This window comes from Pogona vitticeps, chromosome 15, assembly GCF_051106095.1.
Source record: "Pogona vitticeps strain Pit_001003342236 chromosome 15, PviZW2.1, whole genome shotgun sequence".
NCBI classification, from domain to species: domain Eukaryota; kingdom Metazoa; phylum Chordata; class Lepidosauria; order Squamata; family Agamidae; genus Pogona; species Pogona vitticeps.
This window is the reverse complement of record NC_135797.1, coordinates 951,766-970,652: the sequence shown is the minus strand read 5'-3', so window position 1 is coordinate 970,652 and position 18,887 is coordinate 951,766. Positions and strand designations below refer to the sequence as shown.

At 48.8% G+C, this 18,887-nt stretch overlaps 1 protein-coding gene across 4 annotated transcripts in view; it reads right to left on the bottom strand.

The window, feature by feature from the left end:
- Positions 1 to 15,584, bottom strand: part of LOC110081517 (threonyl-tRNA synthetase 2, mitochondrial) — a 33,735-nt gene extending 18,151 nt beyond the window's left edge. Inside the window, exons 1-17 of one of the 4 annotated variants that reach the window (XM_072984029.2) lie at positions 15,349 to 15,584; positions 13,764 to 13,954; positions 13,099 to 13,222; positions 12,097 to 12,224; positions 11,112 to 11,229; positions 9,848 to 9,912; positions 9,163 to 9,241; positions 8,199 to 8,444; positions 7,829 to 7,995; positions 7,558 to 7,720; positions 7,227 to 7,364; positions 6,238 to 6,315; positions 5,128 to 5,228; positions 3,116 to 3,220; positions 1,977 to 2,049; positions 1,722 to 1,836; positions 1,245 to 1,310 (exon numbers count right to left, since the gene is read on the bottom strand). In XM_072984029.2, coding sequence (XP_072840130.2) covers positions 1,245 to 1,310; positions 1,722 to 1,836; positions 1,977 to 2,049; positions 3,116 to 3,220; positions 5,128 to 5,228; positions 6,238 to 6,315; positions 7,227 to 7,364; positions 7,558 to 7,720; positions 7,829 to 7,995; positions 8,199 to 8,444; positions 9,163 to 9,241; positions 9,848 to 9,912; positions 11,112 to 11,229; positions 12,097 to 12,224; positions 13,099 to 13,222; positions 13,764 to 13,954; positions 15,349 to 15,414 — 2,023 coding nt within the window. In that variant the 5' untranslated portion in view covers positions 15,415 to 15,584. The remainder of the gene's footprint in view (positions 1 to 1,244; positions 1,311 to 1,721; positions 1,837 to 1,976; positions 2,050 to 3,115; positions 3,221 to 5,127; positions 5,229 to 6,237; positions 6,316 to 7,226; positions 7,365 to 7,557; positions 7,721 to 7,828; positions 7,996 to 8,198; positions 8,445 to 9,162; positions 9,242 to 9,847; positions 9,913 to 11,111; positions 11,230 to 12,096; positions 12,225 to 13,098; positions 13,223 to 13,763; positions 13,955 to 15,348) is intronic. The other 3 variants (XM_072984027.2, XM_072984028.2, XM_078382168.1) reach the window with 3 other exon arrangements.
- Between the last annotated feature and the right edge of the window lie 3,303 nt (positions 15,585 to 18,887).

Here is an 18,887-nt window from a genome sequence, read left to right as displayed (position 1 = left end):
AAAAAATAAACACATGAAAAATCAAGACAGCGGGACAGAGGTACCAGGTTTCGCCTCAGAGTGGGGTAGAAGCCACTGCCTTGCTCTGATTTAGCACACCACCCAAGCAACAGTAACACAGGCACCACGAAAGATGACTGCCTCGTAATTATTTATTTTTATTTCTAATGGAAATTAAAAAATGCTACAGTAGTTCAAGTGCGGGAGACTTGGGATCAAATCCCCTCTTGGCCATGAAATGCTCCCAGGGGCAATCACACTCTGCACGCCAGACCCACCTACACGTATGTAAGAAATAAATACTGATAATGTTACTCAACCCCGATTCTGTTCAAAGACAGCCTAGCTTTGTTCTCTGCTGATATGCATCTTGTAGAGGAAGCGGGAAGAGCATGAGTAGCTTTTTGACTCATGGAGGGGAACTGGGGGGGGAGAGTTGCCCCTCCTCCCCACCTGATAGCGCTCAGCACAGGTTGGCGTGAATCACTGGAGAGGCTTCCACCCTCCGACCCAAGAATGCCACACACCCCCGCTATCCGTTTCGCCCAGTCGACTGACACAGGCCTTAAAACACCCACGGCCCATTTGATCTGGACCCGACAAGCCACTCTGAGCAAGTGCAGGAAATTGTGACGCCGGCCAGCTTTCAAACCCCCGACAACACAAATTAGCAACAAGGAGGAAGGAAAGAAAAGGTGTTTTAATGACAGGCCTCTGCGGAGCCGGCCCAGTGACCAGGGTTAGAAGACAGGCCGTCCCTCTTTCTGGCCTGGCCTGCTCAGCTCCTCTCCGAGAACCTGTATCCCTTTCGTTCTCCAACTGTAGGATGCCAGCCCATCCTACCATTTTGCCGACCCCCTTCTGAGCAAGGCTAGGGATTCCGGAGGCCATCCAAAAGGTTTCCGGGGGAGAATGTGGGTGGGCACAGCTAGAGAGGGGCGCCAGATTCTAGACCCCAAACGCTTCTTGCACGATACAGACGCACCTTGAAGAGGACTAGGGTCTTGACATGAAACTGGGAGACAACCTCACAAGTGAAACCCAGCAAGACTTTGCCCACTCCCCGGTCTGTCCGGCTGCGGCTGCTGGAGGGCAACCCGCAAGGGGCAAGAGGACGTCAGTCAGTCAGTCAGTCAGTCAGTCAGTCAGTCAGGGGGGGCCTCCGAGGACCTCCTCCGCATTTTTGACCCGAGCATTCTTGAGTTCGTGGAGCCTGCGCAGCACCCGGTGCAAATCCCACTCACCGTGTCGGTGAGAGTCCCGGCTACGGATGTTCACCGTGCGGCTGGACATCTCCTTCCGTCCGACAACTGAGGAAGAAAATGGGGGGGGGAGGGGAGGGAGAGAAATGTGACTCTGGACTCACTTGCCACAAACATGTGGGTTGTTTTTTGTTGATGTTGTTGTTTTGAAGTGCAACACCCAGTGCCAAACACCAGATGAACTTAACTGGCAACACGCAACCCTCCTTGGACACGTGGCCCTAGAGAGACTTCTGACCGAGCTCAGAAGGTCGGGGGGGGGGGGAGCAACTCCATTTTCGTATGTGGTTTTTCCCCTCTCTCCTTCCTGAAAGGTTGAAATGGCTCTCCCAAGAATAGTTGATTTACGGACCGTGAGCGGTTGAAGGGGAAAGGGGCCCGTAAGGTGGGCCCCGTCCGCCCACCCATGGGCGACAGCAGGCACTTTCCCTCTTTTCCGGCGGCTGGGCGCCCCCTTACCGAACTGGAAGTTGTACTGGGCCAGCTGGGCTTTCCTAATTTTGCGGCTGAGGGTCGTGCCTGGGTCGGCGTCCACGTCCGCCATGAAGCCCTCCTGCTGGAAGAGCTTCTGGACCTGAAAGGAGAAAAGCTCTCGCTGCAGATCTTGCCGCGGGAACCAAGCAGAGGGGTCTTCAGCCTGCAAGGCGGAAGGGTGGGGCAGGCGGGTGTCCTTGCCACTGAGCGGCCACCCTCACAGGTGCCGCCTTCTCTTACCTCCCGGGCGTAATCCACCACGTCCGGCCCAATGGGGATCACCATGATCTGGAACGGGGACAGCCAGAGAGGCCTGCATCGCAAACGTACAACAGGAGACCTCTGATGGGGTTCAACTTTGCCATCCCCTCCCACCGTCCCCATTTCTGGGAGCACCAAAAAAAGAAAAGAAAAGAAAAGAAAAGAAAAGAAAAGAAAAGAAAAGAAAAGAAAAAAAAGAGCTTCACAGCCTTCAAATCCCCAAGTTCCCAGCGCTTTCTTTTTTTTATGGCACTCCCCAAGAAGCCCCCGCAGAATCTCACAAGAAGCCCGAAGCCCCCAAAGTCTTGCCAACCGAACCTCCACACCCAGAACTGAAAATAAGACTGAAAAAATAAGGGGGAATAAAAGAGTTGGTTGGTTTGCTACTCCAAATATTGTCACACCAGCCTGCTTTTTACTCCTGAAATAAATTTTGCCAGGGGTGGGAAACAGTTTTTGTAAAATAATAATAATAATAATAATAATAATAATAATAATAATAATAATAATAATAATAATAATAATAATAATAATAATAATAATAATAATAATAATAATAATAATAACCATTTATGAAATATTTCAATAAAAATATTGCCAGTTTCAAGGCGGCCTTTAATTCTGGAACCCAGCTACAATTCTTAAAAAACTAAATTTAACACCACTGACACTGTAAGCAGTTTGGAGAAACAGTGGTGGGTTTTGGAAAGCCGTGGTCTTAAGGGATAAGGCCGGTATTCCAAATGCCACCAAACAGAGAACCAAGCTCAAAGCTAGGAAAAGGTTGTCTGACCAAAATACCCCCCCTCCCCAAAAAAAACCCCTAGCGCCAAGCCTGCTGGGGGATTCTGGGAGTAGACGTCCAAAAAACAGGAGCCAGAAATGGAGAGCCAGGGCAGGATGAGTGGCGAAGGAAGTGTGTATGATGTATGATGATAAGCAAACCATACCACTTCCAAAACAAAGTGAGCAAATGAAAAATGATTATTCGGTAGGTGGGGGCCAGAAACATCTTAAAACCATGGCGGGCCCCCTCCCTGCAGTCAGAAGGGTTACAGGCCCCGTTACCACCTCATTCGGCCATCATCTGCCAACCTTTGCGGCCCGCAGAGACTCACCACTTCCCGCCATAGTTCTCCGCTAGGACTGCCAACATTCGCTCGACAGAGCCCAGCACTGCCCGGTGGATCATGACGGGTCTTTCTGGCTCTCCGCCATCTTTTCTGCACAAGGAAAAGGAGAGAAACACCGAGGATCAGCACCCAGACCCCAAAGGGGCAGATGTGGTCCTGCAACTTTTTTGGAACAGGTTCAAAGCGTCAGACGTGGAAGGCCTCCGTGAACTCAGGATCGCTCCTCTTTCTTGGCATCCCTCGTCCCTATCATCTCTTGGTCAGGAGGGGTCTCTCCCCTCCCTGCAATGCTCACGGCAACCTCCAGATTTATTCTCCCGCTTCGCTGATGCAAAGGCTCCCACGTTACCCCGTGCCTCTCTGCTCTAAGCGCAAAATCAGGAGTGACGATATAAAAGATCCTGGTTAAATCCTTCATTCTCGGCAAATAAATCTGTCTTGACTCAAAAAAGATGCCTTGATGAGGAATTATCACCAGAACCTTTTTCTCCCAGGAAGAAACAAGGAACATTTTCCCCCTGTCACCAAGGTCTCTGTAATTTGGACAAATCATCTCTGGAGACACCCATCCAACTTGTTTAAAATGATTTTTGCTTCTTCTTTTTTTCTTTTTACAAACCACATCCTACTACTTCTAAAACTCTGTGCCACATTTCTTTGGGTCATATTTAGCCTCGTGACTTGTTCTGTAAAATGTGAAGCTCTCACACTTTTTACAGTATTTAGCTGGTCCTAAATCAAAATCATATACATAAATGTATTTCCCACATCTGTCATTGTCCCTGGACGATATGGCTGCATTTGATCCAACCTAGAGTTTCCCACACACACTGAAATGGCTATCTTTGCTACCACCAGGACTGAGAAACCGACTGCCAGATGCTGGGATCCTGTACCCTAAATGCGAATTCCCCACTGGATTCTGAGATTTCGCACAAGTTGCTGCTGCTGACCCCAGATGGCGGCTGCCGGTCAGAGCCAACAATAGCAGGCTATAGAAAAAAGCAACCTGAACTCAGTTTGATTCAGCTTTGGTGGGTAAACCCCCTCTAGCATCTCATTTGATGGGGAAAAGAGAAAGGAAGCGCATTTCAGAGTATGCATCCAGAGAGCAACCTCACATCTAGATATTTCATGGAGGAAACGCCACCAAACTCCTCTGCAAACCTGGCCCCCTCGCTTTTGGGAACAGGTGAGATGGGGGGGGCCGAAGCAGGACGTTTGGGAAAGGCAGTCATTGCTGATTTGGGATGTTCCAGATAAGATTTCAGCTCAAGCCAAGCAGGCGCCATAGAAATCTCTTTGGCAAAGCCTTTCTTCCTTCCTCCCTCCCCCACCCGCCCCCAGGTTCCTCTTTCTTTCTCCTGTGGCCAGAGGGGGCAGAAGGACCTTTCTTATGCAAGGCGGGCAAGAGGCAAAGAAGGAAGAGGAGACAGAGAGGGAGAGGGAGGGAGAAAGGGAGGGAGGGAGGGAGAAAGGGGAACTTTTGGGTCACGAAGTTGACAGCTCAATGTCTCTGACGGAATTGTCTCCGCGCTTTTGCGATCGCACACACGTCTGACACTTCTTGCACAGTGGTCTGTTTTGGCAACGAGCCAAATTGGGAGTCAGGTGGCCAACGACAGACCCGGGAATCCTTCTCTGCATCACCAGAAACAAGGAAGGAAAACAGGCCCCCACCGCCCAGAGTAACGTGGCACATCTCTTTTGTTTACATGCATGGGTGCAATGCCAAAAGTGACTTTCATGACAGAAACATTAGCTGCGAAGTAACAGCATGACTAACCAGTTGAGCTTTTGCAAATGATGCTTTAATTTAAGAAGTGAAGTAACAATCCAATTAATGAGGTAATTGTGTCTGATTGTTTCCCCCTCCACTCTGGATCTATGTATTTATTTTAAGTGCTTTACTTGCATCCGGACGTTGGACTCCCACAGAGCCCTCCTACCTGGGCCACCCAGTCCAAGAGCGTCTTCCTACTGGCAAGAGAACTCACCCGGTGTACGAGAGGTCAAACCGGATGGGCATCTGGAAATCCAGCTGGATGGTGGCGCACTGGTGGTAACGGCCCAGAGCATCTTTAATCTGTATATCAACCTGGAAGATGGAGGGAATCTTCTGGAAAAACCATTTTTCTGGCTGATGTCTGCTTCGCAGCCACAGACTGCCTGGTGGCTTTCCTTCAAGCGTGGCCATGGCAGAACCATATTCTCCAAGCAAAGCTTCCTCCTCCTCTGCTGCCTCTCGAGGCGAGAGAAAGCTCTCACCTGTTGAATTTTTGCCTGCCATGCAGGAACCAGTGTTGTCACTGGCTGTAGCCTTACAGGAACCAAAGGAGGCAGGAAGAGCCAACAGATGGAACTCGGTTTCCTTTTTCAGCTTCCCATTTCCTGTATTCTCCTGTTTTCATTTCCATGTTGGTTACCATAAATTTGCTTCTTTGCACAAGGGACTCAATCAAGATCAAGGCTCTGAATGCCTCCACTAGGGGTGCTCAAACTGCACAGCCCAGCTGGGAATCCAGCACTATGTCCAATTATCACATGTAGACATCATGTGGTCTAGACCCTTTAAAAATTTTTAAATGAGGTATTCTCCTCCACTCATAAGGCAGCTTGTCATGCAACATCCCCTAAATGCCACAGACTTTAATGGCACCCAATTCCTGCCCTGCCCCGGGAGCATTCTTATTAAATGAGGCACACTCTCAGGCTACAGCAGAACAATTTGGGTAACCTTCCAATTTTCATACCTGGCTGAACCTGATCATCCCGCCGAGAGCCATCAATGGCTTTCCTGAAAAGCAGGGACTGTACAGCTGTTGCCCTTATAAACCATCGTGATCGCTGGGATGAAACAGTGGGGAGTGCAAAGCCAGGAACAAAAGCCACCCCGTCACAAGGGAAGCCAAACTTCAACAGAAGTAAAGCTGTCACCCAGGAGAGCGAGAAATGTTACTTTGCTCCCTCCTGCATTCAAAGCTCCCTTCCAACCCAGGGGATCCTGGCTAAGGGCGACTCCTCAGTCCTGCACTCAACTCTTGGGGATGGTTCTCTTTGGGAAAGAAAACGACCCGCGATTCAAAGCAGGGGCCGCGTCCGCTTACCTTTGGACCGTAGAAGGCTCCGTCTCCCGGGTTGAGCTCCCATGGCCGCCCAAAGTCCTGGAGGCTCTTTTCCAGGAGCTGAAAGACAAGAAAACGTGGGAGGCGGTGAGCCCAGCAAGTCCCCTTGCCCTCCGGCAGACCCCCAAGGTGGGCGCTGCAGTGGGGGGGGGGCGGACAAGGTGCCGATCATTCCTCAAGACTTGGTGGAGAAGCGGAAAGGACCTCAGGGAGTTTGCTCAGAAAACAGATGCAGAAGAGTTCCTTTCTTTAAACGAACAAATAAACTCTGTAGGCAACAGACAAAGCCGATGCCCTCCTTTGCTTGTGGGGTGCTGGCAGGGGAGACCACACACTTCCGGGTGGAAGCAAAGCCAGGTTTATAACTGGGGGAAGGAGGGGAAGGGAGAGAGAATAACTTTGTGACTCCTTGCTTGTAATATTTACATTGCACCCAAGGGGGAGGCTTCAAAAAGCACACAAACGAAAGCAAAGGACATGGTTACAAATGTTACAGGAAACACAAGCAAACCCATTGATACAGGGTCAAAATGTTACAATATTAACAAGTTAGGATACTAACAATGATATCTGATTAATCTGGCATTTCCTGTTTTGGACTGGAACTCCCCAAACAGCCTTCCTTCCTTCTCCTTCATCCAACTTAGCTGGAAGAGGCCTTTGGTACCAGCTCTAGCTCCTCAACCATCTCTCAGGGGTGGCCCCTCACACAGAGTGCTGCGGTAGCCAAGTCTGAGCTGGCGCTCCAGTGGAGGAGCTGGGAGCAAGGGACGCACCAGCCTTGGAAGAACAGCTAATTTAAAGGATAAGCCATCAAGATTCATTTTGCTGGACTTCACTCTGATTCATGAAAACATGCCCCCACCTTTACATTTCAAGGCAACTGTGACAGGAAGGTTTGGGGTGGTGGGGGGGGGGAGAGTGGGTCAGGGAAAAAGTCTGGCAGAGGTGGAAAGTGTGTCTAGACTTACCTGCTCTGCACGGTCCCAAAGATGAAGCTCCCCAAGGAATTTTTTGGGTCGCGTGGAGAGGTAGAACTGGAAGGTGAACCCAAAAACAGAGTAGACACTTTGGAGGAAATCTAGACAGCTTTCAATCTCTCCTTCCAGCTGAGTTGAGAGAAAAGGGAGGAAAAGCACGTGTTGGGGTAAAGACAGAAAAGATGTGGATCTGAGGAACCTGTCCTCCTCCCCTCCCCCATTTAGAAAACACTCGTTTTCCCTCTTAAAGCCTCTGAAAGCTGCTCTCCGGAGCTGGTGTTCCAAAAACACAAGGAAACGGGGGGGGGGGGACACCCCTCACCTGGTCGATGCTGCAGAAGATGTGGGCATCATCCTGCTGGAAGCGGCAAACCCGCGTTAATCCCGACAGGGCTCCCGACGGCTCCTTGCGATGGAGGACCCCGAAGTCGGCCAAGCGGAGGGGCAGTTCCCTCCAGGATCGGGGCCGGTGGCCGAACATGAGACTGTACAAGAAGGAAGGAGAGGAGAGGCCACGTTTTCATGGGACCCCAGCCAAAAAAGGGGGGTGGGGTGAAATCAGACCCTGTGGGAGGGGGGCGCGGGCCACTCACCAGTGGGCAGGGCAGTTCATCGGTTTGAGGGCAAAAGTCTCATTTTCAACCCGGAAGGAGAACATGTTCTCTTCGTAATGCTCCCAGTGACCAGACATCTCCCACAGCTTCGAGTTGAAAATGTTGGGGGTGATAACCTCGGAAAAGCCACGCTTCCGATATTCACTCTGGAGCAGAGGAGAAGGGGGGGGAAGAGAGGTTTTTGTGAATTGGGGTGAAGCCAAACAGAGGGGTGGGGGGGAGAAGGGGGAGAGAAGAAGTTGCGGAGGATGGAGGAGTTCCCCCATTGTGGAAAAAAAGACCCATTCCCCCCCGCCTCACTCCCCCCACCGCAACACAGAATTCATGTACCGTTCAGGGGGGGGGGTACCTTAATGAAGTCCGTGAGGGTGGCGTAGATGTGGGCTCCTCTGGGGAGGAAGAAGCAGCTTCCGGGGCTCAGTTCGTGGAAGAAGAACAGTTCCTGCAAGGTCCCAATCCGGCGATGGTCCCGCTGGGCAGCCTCCTCTTGAGCCTGCTCCCATTCTGCCAGGCGCTCGGCGCTGGGGAAGGAGATGCCGTAGACGCGCTGCAGGGGCTCCTGAGCAGGGTCTCCATTCCAGAAGGCGGAGGAATTCTGCCGAGGCAAAGAGAGGAAGGGGGCCGGAAGCTGAGCCTCAAGGCGACGGGTCCAAAAAAAAGAAGAAGCGGACGTTCAAAAGCCTGCTAGGGGCAACCTCGGAGACCAGGCTCCACCGTTTGCAGCTGCGGGGAAGACGCCGACAGGGCTAACGGCCTACCCGCTCTTTAAGCCCGATTGCTCTTTTCTGACATCTTGTGGCAAGGAGTTCCAAAGTTTACCATGAACCACGGAGTTCATGCGCTAGAGAAACGTTCCTGTATTTCTTTTTCTGGTTTTATGAGCCATGTGGCACCTAGGAGCGAGGCTCTGCCCTGTCCACCTTTCTTAACAAAGTACTGTTCCCATCCCAGTAAACATGCCTCCAAGCCACGTATTTCATTTAAGCAGGGATTTGTGTCAAGTCTAGAATTAATCGGCCACTTGTTTTTCATGTGTGTCTGTTTCAAAAGTCAGTCCAATTTGCAAACTGATTCATTGCCGACTCTGCTACCCTGGGTATTGTGGGATAGTTATTTTTGATGTCAATCAAATTAATATCAAAAGATTAATAGTGCACAAGGAGATGCCTCAAAACACTGGCCAGGACTAAAAGGGGCAAAACAGAGTGCTAGGAAATCAACGAGGACGGATAACAGAACAGCTTTAGCCCCGCATAAAAATCTCTGAGGCACAGAAGCCTCCCTTTGAGGCAGACACTCCAACGGCCACCCACCTTTATGAGCTTCAGGGCTCCGATTTCTCCCGTATGCCTGAGATGAGGCCCCCGGCAGAGGTCGACCAGCGTCCCACACCTGCGGAGAGAGAAGAGCAAGAGAACAGACGTGGGTCACCACGACTCGGAGAGGGGCCATTTTTAGACAACAAGGCCGCCTAATTCACTGGGTCACTTGGAATCAATCTTTCCATCTCTCTCTCTCTCTTTCTCTCTCTGAGAACATGATCTACCTCACAGGGCTGTCGTGATCACCAAACGGGTGCAAGACAAGTGTGAAAAGTCTGGCTGTCAAGGACGGCTTGGAGGTTCATCCTCTGGAGCCCCGGGTTTGCGTTCCTGTCGAACAGCAGCCAGCCCAGCCTCACATCGAGTGTATCGTTATTTTCACACTAAGCTTCCACCTTCGCTAGATTAAGTTAGTTTACTGGAATCACCTCCAGTCTTCCGTGATTTTATTATTTCATTACATATCCAGGTGCAACGGCCACTTGTACCCGCTTCTATCATCTCGCTCAAGTTACTGCCGCCGTCTGATGCGTTGCAAGCGACTTTGGGCACACTTATGTGGACAAGTGCCACAGAAATACATCTGTGTGGATGATGACAAAAGCAGATTCTTCCTCTTTGGCTCGGTCTGTTGCAGGTCAAGCCAGGAGAGTCAGGATCCAAGAGTTTCTCTCACCTGTACACAGTGGCAGTGAGAGACTTCACCTTCTCCTCAATAATTCTTAGCTTGAACTTGTTGTGCTGAAAGGAGGCAAAGCGAGGCATCAAAGAGGACTCAAGGCAGATCCCAGCAAAATTGAAACAGGTACGGATAAAAACACCCAATAAAATGAAAGCATTGCTGAATTAAAAGACAACTAAAAGGCCGTTAACGACACATAAGTACTACTTTATATTAGTCTGCCTTGGGTGATTTGGTTACATTTCCTTTTAACCATCTTTGACCGGCTTGTGCTCGATCAATATCACTTAATGATGTTGCTCATGTAGCTAAACATCATCATCATCATCATCATCATCATCATCATCATCATCATCATCATGGTTTTCACCAACTGGGCTGTAAGTGGCTCAGTAAATAACCCTACGAAGCAGGATGAAAAAAAAATCTGTGAAATGAATAAATGAAATATTTGAGGTGGACTGCCTCTGCACATGGATGCTCCATTTGGCTGTCATGTGTCACAGCCACCAATAAAGTGTTCTCCCTCCTCCTTCCTGTTTCATACTTTTTCCCCAGCTATCTAGGAGTGACCACATCCTCAGCCTAGCAAAGGCTATATAATTAATTAGAGTCCATGGGACCCATTTAAGAAAAACCAGGTGAGCCAGTAAAACAAAACAGGACGGGAGGAAAAAAAACATCCGAAAGGCCGGTGCTAGGAAATTCCAGGGGAATGATTGTAGGAAGCAGCCACAGAGGGCCAAAATAACTGCTGGGAAAAGCTTGGAGTTAAACCAGGCTGGCCTTTTTGGCCCGTTCCTTTTTAACTTTGGCCACCTTTCCTGTCCAAGAGACGGCGGCCCTGGAACGTGACCTACCTCACAGGGTTGTGCTGATGATAATATGAGCCCAAGGCAAGGCCCTAATTGTTCTGAAAACGGCAACTCTTGTACAGCTGTGGTTTCAAACCCTCATGGTTGGCTTCCGTGCCGAGTTTGAAGCCCAGCTGCACTGCCGAGAAAGGAAAAACCTGACACTTTTCTACCAGAGGGCTGGAGGTTTGTCTCCCTTCCGCAGATTGACAAATCATCGTACTGCGTAAATGTGCTAGAAAAGGTTCTAAGCTTTCAAACCAAGTTGTGTGTGATGGTAATAAGGTTTAAAGGCAGGCATCCCCAGGCGGAGGAGGGGACTCCAACTGGGGATAATGGGTCTCGCAGGCCAAAAGTTCCAGCTGATGCCAAGCCAGGGGAAAAACAGGTTTGAGGTTTCGCACCTTAAAGAGTTCTATCAAATCCTTCCTGGACACTTCTAATCTCTCAAAGGGAAGCTTCTCTTCAATCATCGCCCGGCAGATCTCTTCCAAAGCAGGCAGGTCTTTGCTGGACACGGTCCTGAGACAGGAAGCGAAAAAACCTCTTTGTAAAACATGGAGAGAAGGTGGCGGCGGGAGAGAGGGGAGAATGACATGAAGCCATTCAGGGCAGCCCGAAAGGAAGAGAGAGAAAGCATGCCCCTTGGCACATCCCGTTCCCACCAGCAACACAACCGAGCAGGGTCATCCAGCACAGGGACCGGCCCCAATTTCACTCACACCAAACCTTCGGCAGGATAAAAGGGAAGACCGCAACCAAATGTTGCAGTAGAAGGTGCTTCCTGGCCCATCACTGCCAGCTGCTCTCTTTCGGAGTTCTCCTTTTCCCCACCACACAGAGTCCCCTCCATCCTCTCTAGAGTGTTTTGAGGCCGACTGTCTCGCTGGGGGTGGGCAGATTTCAACGTGTGGGGTTTGTTTTTGTTTTTTGTAAGCCTGCCATGTTCTGCCTCCACTTCCATGTACAAAAAGAATGGTATAGGGAGCAGGAAGACTGTTGTTGGTACATAGAAGGAACTTGTTTACTGTCTCCTGTGAAAATAATTTCTGATCTACCTCCTCCAGGCAACAGGAAAGGGCACCAGCTTGTTGCTGAAGCAAGGAGGACACCTAGCGGGTGGGTAGGAGATCACACCCAATCCTGACGCCCTACAGGTCAACCCTTTCCTGGATACGGGGAAGAGCAGGCTTATAGGACTGCGACCAAGTCCAGTCAGTTCTCCCATACTACGTCTCTTCTCCCAAAAAAAGGGAGGGTGAGAGGGTGAGTTCTAATTAGAAAAGGTAGTCATACAGAAACAGTGACATTTGCAGGACAGTCTTTATGTTTGGAACAGCAAACCATCAAGCAGCTGCTCCCATTTTCCTGGCTGCAGCCCCCACTTACCTTTGCTCATCCAGATACATATCATAAAAGAAGCCGTTTTCGGTGCTTGGACCGTGACACAGGCAAGCAGTTTGATAGAAATGTTCAGCAGCTGCCCCAAGAACATGGGCGCTTGAGTGCCAAAACAGCTGGGAAGAGATGTGTTGAGAGGGAAGTGAGGAAGACAGGCGCTCCTGGGCAACTTCGTAAGAGCATTCCCCCCCCCCACACTTTGGAGACACCCCTTGAACAAGGAGCAGCACAAGACAAGAGAAGGGGGCTGAGGGAGACCAAAATAACTTCCCAAAAGACAGACTGACTCCCACCCTTGGCACAAGTGGCAGTGACTTAATGGGGTCATTTAACGAGATCCGAAGTGAACCAAAAGACATGAAGAACCAGACAGGAATGGCTGAGCACCCAACCTGTGAACCACTCCTCTCTTAATACAGAAGCAAGGCTACGTATATTCCACCTTTCGACTCATCTGTAAGCAGAAACATTAAGAAACCCTCCAAATAACAAGAATACAGCTAGGAATTGATATACTTTTATCTGCAACAGGATTAGATGAGAAAGCAGTTTGTATTTTTAAAAGACCAATGCAATTTCATGTGACAATGAGTCCCACAGATTGATCGTGGATGGGAAACATGATGGCCCCTTCCAGCATCCCCAGAGATCATATCAAGGATTGTTTACGTATTTTATTGGTTCTATATCTCTATCCCAACTTTCTTCCAGTGAGCTCAAGGTAACTTTTAAGACGCTTCTCCACTCTCTCTCTTTTTTTATCCTCACACCAACAGCCCTCCTGAGGCAGGTTAGGCTGACTGGCAATGAACAACCTCACCTCATCCAGTAAGTTTCACAGCCAAGTGGAGATTTGAACCCAGGTCTTCGAAGCCTTAATCCAGCACTGTGTTCCGCCTACTTCACCAGCTCTTTTAAGTGCCTTTCATGTTTCTGCATCTCAATAAAGCCTTTCCCTCCCCACGCATCCAAGTGAACAGGGGTACTTACGGCTTGTCCATCCTGAGAATCAAAATCAAGGAGTTCCAGGCTGGCATCCCCCTCCAGCGGGCGGTCCAGGTCGTGAAGGGTCCCATTCACTCTCGCTATCACTGCGCCTTTGGCCAGACTCCGGCTAGAAGAGGGGAAGAGAGGTAGCATGGGCAGGACTAGCAACCGTTTCATGAACACAAGAAATCTGTGCCACCGCACAAAGAACCCATGACTTCCAGTCTTGGCTACTGCACAGAACTACGGTATCTCTGTCATCAACAGAAGTGGGTTGAGACTCTGTTGCTGTTATGGTATCAAGTTGTTTCTGACCTATGTCCTGTCCTCAACAGTCCTGCTCAGCTCCTGCAGACTCAAGCTCGTGGCTTCCTTGAGGGAGTCCTCCCGTCTCATATTTGGCCTTCCTCTTTTCCTGTTGCCTACCACCTTCTCAGCATTATTATCCTGCCTTCTCATGATGTGCCCAAAGTAGGACCAGTAAGATTTGAAACAAAAGTCCAAACTGCCCACCTCCCAAAAAGGTATTTTAAACTTGCCTAGAAGACAGGATCTCTAAACATCACAACTGCATGTTTCTAGTACCTCATTTGTAACTGGTGCCTCTGCTCAAACCACTAACCATGCTCGAAAGGGAGTATTCTGGAAAATGAACATTGGGAAGCCACCTGATTTGCAAGGCCACCTGAAATGGTGTTGTCGTCCAGGCCTCTCCTTCTACTTCTTTGCCATCCTGCAGGGAAACTCGGATGGGGCGTCTCTCTCGGTGGGCTCGCTCTGCACGACGTTCCTCAGTGGCGGATTTCAGCCGCTCGTAGAATGCTAGGCGTTCAGCAATGTGGGAGGGGAGGGCTCCTGTCTAAAACACAAAACAGGGTTTAAAAACTTAATTAAATGATGGCAAGGAGGAAGAAAGACCACAAGGGCTTGGAGGAAATGTTTTCCAAAAACATGGGAGCTGATGCATGTTTTGGGGATTTAAAGTCGGAGAAAGTATGTCAACTTCATATTGATGTAATTTCCCATTAAGCATGTATCCAAGTATCAGCTGAGTCCCAGAATAAAATAACACACATACCACTATCTGATCTGTTGATCTTAATAATAGAATTTCAATTTCACCTAAACTGGCTTCAGCACAAATCTGTTTTCTCAGCATATTTCTCAGATGAAAGGGAACACTCACCCACAATACCATCTCACTAAAGACACCTGAACAAGCAATTTTAAAGTCTTGGTTGCACCCAGTGTTGGATGGAGGCGAGACCCTATATCCTCTCTGTGGAGGTCCCCCAGTGAAGGCAAGACCAAGACATGGAAAAATATAGAACAGGCATGCATTTGGCCAATGGGCACACTCTGTTTTTAGTGAAACGTAGCGTGATGCAGTTCTTAAGAATGCTGGATTAGACTTGGAAGTTTTGGGCTGCGAAAAACCAGGTGATCCTGGGCCAATACCTCACAGGGCTGTTGTGAGGAGAAAGGGAGCCACAAACATACACTGCCTTGAGCACACTGGAAGACAAGTATAACATGAAGTTTAGCTCACAAAAATAAACATTACATGCTTTTATTGTCACAAGACGTTAGTATACCCCATATTTGAGAATTAGAGGTGTTGCAGAAAGCCTGCAGGTGTCCATGAGGAAAAAAAAGTGAGCTATTAACAATTACAAGTCAAAAGATGGCTTTTGAAATATTCATATTAAATGTTTCCTTTCTTTTAATGGTGCATTGCTTTGGGAGACGCTTGTGGGCATAGAACCAAACCAACCAATACTTCTGATAAACAAATGAAGCTCAAATCAATCAATCAATCAAATCCTAAGTAGTGAGGTAAGATCACATCAAGCGGGAACCAGGTTGAAATCTCCACCAGGCCGTGAAGCAACGGAAAGGCTGGACCAAAACACAGGCCCTCTCACGCAGGCCGATTCTGCAAGGCTGTGGGAAGGACGAAGTGGGAAGAAGGAAGAAAGCCTTCAAACTCACTGGAGGAGGAACGACAGGATGGAAATGTAACTGAAAAGTAACGAGCAAGCAGAAAACAGTATTCTGAAATAAAAAGGGAGGGATAGAAGTGGACCTTCATCAGAGCTGGGATAAAGTAACTTTTTTGTGGGGAAGGGGAGCGCCGACCCCCCCCAATCTTCCCCCACTCCACAGAGTAGTGACCCCCCCCCAAAAAAAACACTTTTCCCCACCTCTCGTTTGCACACCCGGAAGATAAAAAGGGGAGGGAAACACACAGACCCTGTAAGACCTGCAGCCGCGGCTCTTCCCAGCCCAGACCTTCATCCAAGGCCAGAGGATCCGCATCTTTCCGAGCAAACACGTGTCAAAGGCCCTTGGTTCCCACGTGACAGCCGCCTCCGCAGACGCGCATCCTCCCTCCGCGCAAACCTACACCAGGAAAGGGGGGGGAGGCCGCCTGGGCGGGGCCCGCACCGCCGCAAGGAGGAAGAGGCTGCCGATTGGCCACTCCCTTAGCCAATGGGCTTGCACTCCAACCCAGCAGGGGTCCTCCCCTTTTCTCCCTCCCTCCTGCAACAAAAACCCGGGAGGTGAAGTTCCGGGCCCGGTTGAGCACAGCTGGAACTTCCCTCTCTTTCCCCAACGTGGCAAGAAGGGGAAAAACGCATCGCCAAGTTCATTATCTTTAATAACCTCTAATTCTCCCTCCCGAAGCTTAAGTGCAAGATGGAGAAAAATCGCCCTTATTAATGCTTTCAGGGTTCTTATTTCTAAACAAACCCGAGCTCCCTCTTGCAAAGCTGGGCGATTATTACGTGCAAGATGGAAAACAGGCCAAGTCGGGGGCTTTGCATGCAGTCACAGGAGGATGCCAACGGAGCAGAAGGCAGAGCCGCTCTCCGGTCTCCAAACCAACTCCCGGGTCTCCAATGGAGAATTCGGGAAAGCTTTCCCGCAGCAGGATCACAAAGCAAAGGGCGCACAGCCTCGTTCAAAAAGAAAAGCAAAACACCGGTTAAACATACGGGGAAGGAGCCCTCTTTCTAAGCGGCGTATGAGGTTGAGCTCCAACAGGTGAAGCTTCTTCAAACACTGCCTCCCTGCGCTAAGGGCAGCTGGACATTTTGAATTCCCGCCTGTTAACTCACTCTTCAAATAAGCCCCACGAGACCGCCCCAGGGAAATAAAACGATCTGTTCCCTCCTCCTCCTCTTCTTGCCCCCCGTTAAGATCCTACACAATAGAACTCCAAAACGCGCGCTAGACAACGAAAGCAAGCCAGGTTTACTCTGCAGCGAACCCACACTTAGAAAATGCAGGCAGCCTGAAGGGATCTGCCGGCAACCCGCAACGTGCACACACAGTAATTACAGCATATAGTAATGAGATTCTCCACATGCCCCGAATAAGTCATTAAAACTGAGAGGGCCCATTGCAAATACCTTACTTCGGAAATTCATCACTCTCCCCCTTAGTCCCGTGTCGATTTAAACACCAACCTATGTAGACCACTGTAAGAGAATCTCTCTCGTTAAGGCTTGAGGGTAGCTAATCGAGCTATTCTCCTCTCTCTGTTCCCATTTCTTATTTTGTACTCTGTAACTTCAAACCAGAATATTTACTGCTTTGGCTCCTGCAACCTCCCAGCACCAAAAAACAGTCTGTCCTTCTCCAAGTCTTTTTGGATCAGGTCCTGTTTCAAATTCTGCTCCTACTGTACTTGTGCTCTCCATTATACGATATACGTTGTATATAACGTACGTTATTTACTTCATGTGCAAGTAACATTTGTTTGGGGGCTTTGTCATGAATTTTTAAATGGGTACTGTTAATACAATTAACTGAATCAAAGCAAAATATGAAGTTTTCTTGCACCTTTAGGACTATTAAATTTCAGGGTGAGCTTTAATTAACTATGATTTGCTATAGACGAATAGTTGTTGGAATTACATTTCAATTCAAATAACTTAGTTTTAAAGATGGTTAATTTGGGGTTAATCAGGTTTATTAAGTTTAACGCTTTAACAATAGAATAACAAATTTAGTAAATTTGCAAAATCTTTTAAGATGACTGAGGTTGTGGTGGTGGTGGGGAATGTTTCCTTTTTGCTGTTGTTATCCATGCGAAACAGACTAGCACAGCAACCTCTGTGAAAACACCTCAAATTCCAAGGCCTATAAATATCTGGATATCTTAGTGTACCAGGTCCAGCCACAGCCAACAGTCCCATTTTTCTGATGGTGAGGCAACCATTTATGGATTCTATTCCAAAGTTGCATTTTATGGTGAACCTTCCTAAGACTGACTTTTGTTATTCACTTTGACACAGCTTTATTTTGAGAATACTGTACAATTATTTTGAAAATAAGTTCCGCTACACTGTTATTTTCAAAGGCGGTGACTTCCGACACCCTTGAGAGTTCATGCAGCTCCCTTAAGTCGCTGCTACAAAACATGATAGGCTGACTAAGAACTGCAGGGAAGGGCAGAACATGTCTGTATGAAAAAGCAATAGTCGAACGGCTCAGTCTGTAAAACTGAAGTTGCTGCTGCCTTGATCAAAGAATCTGATGCAACTGCTGGGAAAAGTGTGCAAACATACATTCACAAAAGGGCTGCAAAAGCAGCTTAGATGCATGAATGTGGGATAGCCCGGTCTGCAAAAAGGCCTTAGAAAGACTTGATTCAGCCATGAAGAGCCAGGCTGAGAACAGCCACTCGGAGCCTAGCTACCCTGTTTCCCCCCCAAAAAAGACAGGGTCTTATATTACTTTTTTGCTCCAAAAAACGCATTAGGGCTTATTTTCAAGGGATGTTTTATTTTTCCCCCCTTTACAACAATCTACCATTTATTCATGTCATCTTCTGGTTGCTGCACAAAGGTAGGGGCGTGGTTTCACTTAACTGGGGCTTATTTTTGGGGTAAGGCTTATATTACTAGCATCCTGAACAATCCTAGTAGGGCTTATTTTCAGGTTAGGTCTTATTTTCAGGGAAACGGTAGGTGAAGAATGCCGGCATCATACAATTTTAGGGATCAACTCCGTTGTATTCCAACTCACATGGAAAAACACCTCTCCCTGTTAACTCTCTCTCTCACACACACAACATCACATACAATGCAGGCGCTAGATCTACCATGCCCCCCCCTTTCCCTGGATGCCCCACTGCCTGCCTATCAGGGTCACAGGCCCTCTGCTGCTCCTTCACGCAGTCCTTTGTGGCCAAAGACCTTCACTTCATGCCTGGACCCTTTCTACCTCCCCAACGGAGAGACAGTACAATTCCAGAAAACGGTGAGCAAAAATCTTGTCAGGTGAGGACAGCTCAACAATGGCCTCACGCTTGTGTGTATGGCAGGAAGCAGTTAAGCCAGACACAGTCTGAGGTTGCCACACAGTACAAAATCTCCCACAAAGCATCTGAGCAACATCAGCAGCACAACTACATGTCCCTGCCGGCTGTTCCAGCACTAGCCCCCTGGTGAAACGGTTTTAAAAACTGGGGTCCCCACTTGTCAAGGGACTCTGAATGCTCACAAGTCCCTGGCCCGACAGCCGTACGTTTGAGGCAGTCTGGAAAAGGCAACCCAACCCTTCCTAGAGAACAAGTCTGTGAACCATCCATCCAGTCCATTCTCATGTTTCATATGCCCAGGAATCAACAGAACCGCTTTCCTTTCGGTTGTAAAACACACACAGAGTGAACTGAAATGGACGTCAAGTCAGACTGCAGGAGAAAAGGCATTCTCAAGAATTTGTTCTGGGTGACACAGCAACATGTTTTTGCTCACTGGGTTATTAGATTCAAATAGAGA